At 44.1% G+C, this 6,764-nt stretch overlaps 1 protein-coding gene across 1 annotated transcript in view; it reads left to right on the forward strand.

Moving 5' to 3' along the window:
- The window catches only part of LOC111266775 (fibroblast growth factor receptor 2), a 35,920-nt gene that overhangs the window by 19,763 nt on the left and 9,393 nt on the right, over nt 1–6,764 (forward strand). Inside the window, exon 2 of the mRNA XM_022844530.2 lies at nt 1,245–1,408. Within this exon, the coding sequence (XP_022700265.1) occupies nt 1,322–1,408 (87 nt within the window). The 5' untranslated portion in view covers nt 1,245–1,321. The remainder of the gene's footprint in view (nt 1–1,244; nt 1,409–6,764) is intronic.

Genomic DNA, 6,764 nt, shown 5'->3' on the forward strand with positions numbered 1-6,764 from the left:
TTAAAATGGTCTAGAAGAGCACGTGTGGTGTGGTGTGCTCCTGATCAGGACACACAGACACCTAGGAAGACGGTAATTGTAAACATGATGGTGATGGCTGAAAATTTTGTTTCAGAAGCTTTCGGCTGCATCAAAAGGCGACAATTTACGTTCATCGATTAAATATGTACGTAATCGAAGTTTGCGTAGTAATACATCCAATATTTTTGCGCCATCGAACCGGCCCACATGCCCACACATCTACCAGTGAGCTCGTGAAAAACATCTCACTTTTTATGTCCTTTTTTATTCGTCCAAAAGTTACATTCGCACTTTTCGTAAGGTCATAAGTATACATGTAATCGCAGGCTCTGCCCATATAACAAGCACAACATTACGTTGCTCCAATTCAATGTATAGGCTTACTTAGTGGGAAAGCTGCGAACGACAGGAGGTCAGTGAGAAGAGCTATTACGTATTTTTAGTGGTTTGCTGTTAAAAGACGCGGTTGAAAGGTATCCTTGAGCTTTCGAAGGTGTGCTGAAAGATATTCTCAGTCTTTCAGCTTTACAAGATGCGGATGCTCTAAAAGTTCCAAGCACTGCTTCCAAAAACTACTCTACTTACAATTGCTTTTAAGGTGTTGCATCGGTTACCTGATTCTACTAGAAAGGATTTTGTTATGATGATCAAAAAGAGCTTAATTTATAATATTATATAAAAACACTCAGTCGTCAGCTTTCGTTTCGCATCTCGAGAAATTTACAGAGCTGAGTAGCAAAACAAATTACCAGTTCCCAATCAAACTTAACACATAATATAAGTAATTAGGAATAATTACCTGACAGCTTTTCATTTTATCAGTTTCTAAAAATCGTATATATGTAGGGAAGGTTATTGCGAAACCATCTGTAATGTAGGTCGCCCCACTAAGGCTTATGGTCAATGGTCGTATATATCAGCAGTAGTACACGTACGGGGCAAATCACTGGCGTCATTTCCACACAAAGTCGAATGAGGCGACATTAACGCTCGACGAGCAGTAGCCACAAATCGTATACCGAACGAACGCCTAATATTTGTTGCTCGCCGATGTTTATGTTGACATATGGAGCTTCCATCCAACGGTATACGTTCATGCACCCCAGCTGACATTGCTTAGATCTTGACTAGTTGTTGCTGTTATTGTGATTATCGGTATAGTTATACCATGCATTAAGTACGATACGTCATAACAATTAAATGTCACTCACTACTCCTTGCAGGAGTGAAGCTTAGCATGTGCGTAAAGGCATAAATTTATGGCACTGATGTTGCCAGCTCGGAAGGCCTTTTTCCTGCTATGGTGCCCATGACAACTCAGAAGATGTTCGTTAGATTAACAAGTGGCACTCACCATAGATGCTCCGCTGTGTACCACTACAAAATGGTAAGTTTCTCTTGCATAATCTCATAGAAAAATAGATTGAGCATTTACTACATAAGGTCGAGACAGGTTAACAATCCAGAAAAGACGAAAGACAATTGAACGACAGTATATCGCAATCTGCCATTTAATCATGACTAACTCTAGCATATTAGGTTTAGATTGTCCAAGCTAGATAGCTAGCTAGCTAGCTAGCTAGCTAGCAAAAACTTCTCAACGTTTTGAAAAAATCGTGTTTTTGAACAACGTCTACAGTTTCATATAAACTGTAGAAGGCTTTCGGTGCCTGTCTTACGTGCATATCGGCACGTGTAACATAAGACTCCTGCTTTTCGCCGATGATCCTATTTAGCGCATTCGTACAAGCATACATACTGCAATCTCTCGTGATTCAACCCTTTCTTAACGAAGGACATAGGATGCCATTGAATTGGCAGTCTCATCCGTGCCATAGGCCAACTGATGATGGTGGAACGCGGGCCACCTTTTTGAGAGACACGCGTGCGGCACACGGAGATAGGCGGAACCGTTGGGGAGCATAGGCTGGTTCTACTGCGCATTAACTCATACGTCCATAAGCTTTTCAGCAGCTAGTGCTGCGTCGCATGGTACTTGGGGTTGTTTGGCGAGTGGGCGGAAGTCAGATGTGCTGCCCAAATGGATAAAGGGTGCGATGCATGTCACAAGGCAGTGCCGGGGGCGCCGTCCGTTTGAAGCCAGCGGTGGATGAGCTTCGAGAGGCAAAGGAAGTATCCAGTGACAGGAAGTTCATGTTGTGTGTGCGGAGGGAGCGGGGGTAGGATTTGAGATGTGCTACATCGGCGAAAAATCTCTTGAAGAGATAAGATGGCTGAACGTAGTTTGCTTCGTGCGGGATCCGGCATCCTACACGTCAGTTGGCCTACAGTAATTGTTAATACGATAGAGTTTCAAGCTTTAAGCTAGTCTGGCCAAAAGGCATAACAAACCACTGACCCGTATGTCGGTGAGAAGGAAAATTATTACCGAACGTGCACCTAATACGAGCGAGAGAATATTTTAGTAATAAAGAGTGATATATATCGTTTTCAGAAAAGTAAGCCGTGCCTGAGTAAAATGATTACACGTCTACCAGAACCAAAAGGTGCCTACGCGTTTGACGATAGATTATGTATTCTAGCTTCTTTTTTTTCCATAGCACTTGCCGATTTTTCTTTGGTCATTTCACATATTTGATCAGTGATCATTTATGTTCACTAAGATATGTTTTATAAGGTGAGTTGTTTGATCGTCGTATTCCGATAATCGCGGGTCAACAAAAAATAAATTCTCGATACTATGTCTTCGGGTCCAGAGAGAGCACCAAATGTTATAAGTGAATTATGTATTGAAAACAACAGCTCAAATGCTTGTCTGGCTTATAAAGGCTGTTTAAACGTTGTGTTTCCATGACGCTTGCTCAGATCATACGGCGGCATAAAGGACGACGTAATATGTCTGTGAGTCATTTGGCTAACCTAATCGAAATAAATGTTCCAGATTCATTTCTGGGAACGTTACTGCGTTTTAACTTTTAAGGTGTGGCCAAGAGACGATGTGAAGGGGAAATTTCGTTCTATCATCGGCTTGCGGCTAACCGCGCGCCGGCATTTCGCGGCTCAATGTAAACAGCCGTGCAGTTATAAGCTGTCGGCCAGCGAGTACGTTTCGACGGCGCAAGCTAGAGCCCGGAACTCATTGACCTCGTCGTGCATCGGCTGAAAGTCATAGCTGATAGAGACTCGAAGAAATGTGTTCTTTCGCTCTGAAAGCGCACTCGGCGCATCTGCTGCAATAGACAGTGGCACGGAACACGCTAGCTGGAGGTTAACTCGCTAACTTATATCGTAGATGGCAGCGTGCTGCAGTAAAACTGAGATGATCGCTTTGCCAGCGATTAGCGCCGCGTTGTGATGGGTGTCCTGTGCGGAGTTGCCCCATATTGGCAGATAGCTGTAAAAGCACATACAAACACGCATAAATATGTGTGTCGACGTAGACTGGTGATAGATCATTATATCCCTGCCTGTAGATGATGCTGATTTCGTTTATCAGCGACAAGACAGACCTTGCGGCCGAAGAGGTAAGCTGCTTCCGTCGGAACCAGACGTGAGCGAGCTTTTTACTTTTCGCCAGCTAGCAGAATCCTGCTCTTATTTATTTTTATTATTATTATGTATACATATATACTAAATGAAAGATGCATGACAGCTTACCACTGGCCGTTACTCTGAGGCGTCGAAGGGATGCCTGGTTTAAGCGCCTGTTCTCAGATAGCTAGCTTGAATCCATAAGCCGCTTCTCCGTTGTACTGCCCGTACGATTTCGTGCCAGCTAAACTCTCCCGTCTGGTTTTGCGGACAGTTTTTGTCTTGATTTCTGCACGGTCAGGACACAGCCAGGTCGGAACTGCTTGACAATCCTATACATCCTATTCAGGCTGCTCTGTGCGTACAGTTGGGCTCATTTGCTTGCTCTGCTCTGACATTTCGTGTTGCCGCTAATGCTCAAACCTTGAATACGCGCAGGCATCCGTGAGTGCGCCTGTCTTTCTACGCGTCTCTGCGTCTGCACGCTTCCATGCTCTGCACTCATGAGGCTCTTCAACGACCCAGAGGTGACGGCAGAAGAGGCGTCTGATGGATACTGATGGTAGGCTTTTGGCAGCAATGACAGTGGCAGTGGAGGAGTGCATCTGGAGAAGCTGCTCGCCTCGGTTCGCTGTCGGCGGAAGCTCACGGGAAGGGATTCGCAGAATGAGCACCGGTCGGGAGGTCTGGAATCACGTCTGAGATGCTACAGCGGTACACTACCGCACTCAAGCTTTAGTCTCCAAATTGACTTGTTCTTTGTTCATAACACAAGAAATATATCTATGTACACGCATAGACATTCATCTAGACGATGACCGGCTGTCGGCAATGTGCTACGACAAAAGAAAAATAACAACACTCACAGCACTGGACGACCACCGGCAGTAGCACAGTGCCGTGTGTGGGCCTGGCAGGAACAGTCCGCCTTCCATCCGGCCCATATTGTACATGTATTTGCTTTGATTCCACTCCCAGGGCGGCAGCTATAATGCACATGATAGATAATCGAGTCGAAACTCTAATTCCTTCATCAATGAAAATTACCGCCTTTTCCATTCGGGCGAATGGTGATTCTCAGCGTCGGCATTGCTGTCGTAAGCTATTGGGGCGCTGCACGAATTTTACTCGCTGACTAGTCTTCTGAGTTTCCCGGAAATTCGTTAAGGACGCCCGGGAGTCTGCCGTAAAGGTATCTGCAGAGTGAATGTTATTTCAGATCATGTCTGATATGGAAGCTAGAGCGTCCCGACGTTCTAAGTAAAGTGTGGTAGGAAAGGCAGTCCTTAGCTATACAAATCGAATGGGTGTATGGATTTTTGCACTGCTCAAAGATAAACCGAGCCTGAACAACGACATCTTGGATGGAAATCTGTAATCGAAGGGTTAATGTCAATCGTGGCTTTCATTTCCGATTGGGATTACTTGTTTTTCAGGCGACAAGTCTGTGCTGTTTAGCAGAATCCTTCGAGATGCTTCGTGTCAGCCGCAACCGACATGCTGCTTTGAGCTTGACTAAACTCTTGTGTTCCTATTACTCTAAGACGACTAATAATTTGACGTATCGTAATAATTTGTTCGACAACTTTGGTGATTGCATAGGCTGCCATAGTCAACAGAAACTACTTTGAACTTGAAACGATTCCAAGTCAAAATATTTTCAACCCGCTACACATTTTAACCTCGTTTATTCGTATCATGCATAGGATTGGCTGCATTTACTAGAAACCCAGAATCAAGGACTACCAACTCTGTCGCTAGCCTCTCAGTAGCGCAGCAACCATGGACCACAAGTCATCACTGAGAACGTTCGCTTCGCGGAAAACATTTACTTCATGGTTGAGCTTTGTCTAGCTGAACCCTCCACAAAAGCTGATGCTTTGAGTTCAACATAAAGATAGGTCTACAGCATAGCTGTTCTATAATAATATGGATACAAGATACATGGAACAGCCGCCATTTCAATGAATATTTACGAAACGACTAGTGGCAATGTTCGAAAGAACCTTTACGTTTACATGTACAGGTTGCACTTTATCGTGTGCGTTTCTTGATTCGTATTCGTTGTTTATACGTTCGAAACTTTCTGTCAAGCTTAGCGTACTACGACAACACATTATAACTTGCTGTGCAGGCACTTGGCAAATTGACAGATCAGCTCGCGTAGATTATTAATAAAGCATTTTTTGGAAACGTCGTGAAGCTAGGTTGGGCAGCCTACTATCTCCAGGATTGGCAGGAAGCGACCTAATCTAGCGAAGTTTATTATGTTCATGCGGGGAAAAACAACCGAAGATGATTGTTCTAGCTATAGTCAACTGGTCAGAGACCACAACAATCTTCGGACCTTTTTCAGGTCTGAGGAGACGTTCAGAATCTATAAAGTGGCTGGCCGTCTTAAAGAACGACCGAAAAACAATAGTCTCCTGTTGACGGCCACCGGTAGGAAGCAGGAAGGAGAAGAACAGTTTCATCACGAAGAAGGCCACGAACGAACATACAGCCGTCAATAAAACGACGAAAGAAATAAACACAGTGCAAGATGCGATGAGCATCAGTACTAAAAGATTTAATGCTTTTTTATAATAGACAACTAGTCTACTCTTAATCAATGGCTCTCGGCTATATACGAAGGTCGGCATTGCAGAGCTAATGAAATATAATGATGCCTAACTTGACAAGTTCGGTTTGTGTAAAGCAGAAGTTTCACCCCGATGTTACCACGGTGTTGAGTAAAAAGATTGAAATTCTCGGAAGCGGACATAGTAAGCAGTTTAATGCCGATTGTTTTGGCATTTTAAATCGCGGAGGAATATACACAGTTTTGCACAAACCTTTTCAGTGCAGTAACACTAGTCATGTTGTCACGGCTTGATCTCGAGCCCAAAGACGCATTGGCTCTTTAGAAGGTTACATACATAGCTTCGCAGAGAATGGAAGAGCGTACATGAAAGCGTACCCCACTAAACATGTGTGATTAAAGAGAGAACGTAGAACCTTCGGTAGGTCAGACGACTGTCATATTCGCATATATCGTGTACCGTCGGCGGCACTCGAAGAGCCGAACCCTGATCCCTTTTAGCCGGAGGCTTCGCTATTCAAACAATCAACGTCGCATAGACGCACACTGCAGAACCTGTATAAATAAAGACATTTTTTTCATATGCATAGTCAATGTTGTCTATTCCGAAACTAGCCCCAAAGCCTGCAGACCACGTAAAATATAAGGTGGCGCCTTCGTAGACTTGAAG

Source organism: Varroa jacobsoni, unplaced genomic scaffold, assembly GCF_002532875.2.
Source record: "Varroa jacobsoni isolate VJ856 unplaced genomic scaffold, vjacob_1.0 scaffold_1114, whole genome shotgun sequence".
NCBI lineage: Eukaryota > Metazoa > Arthropoda > Arachnida > Mesostigmata > Varroidae > Varroa > Varroa jacobsoni.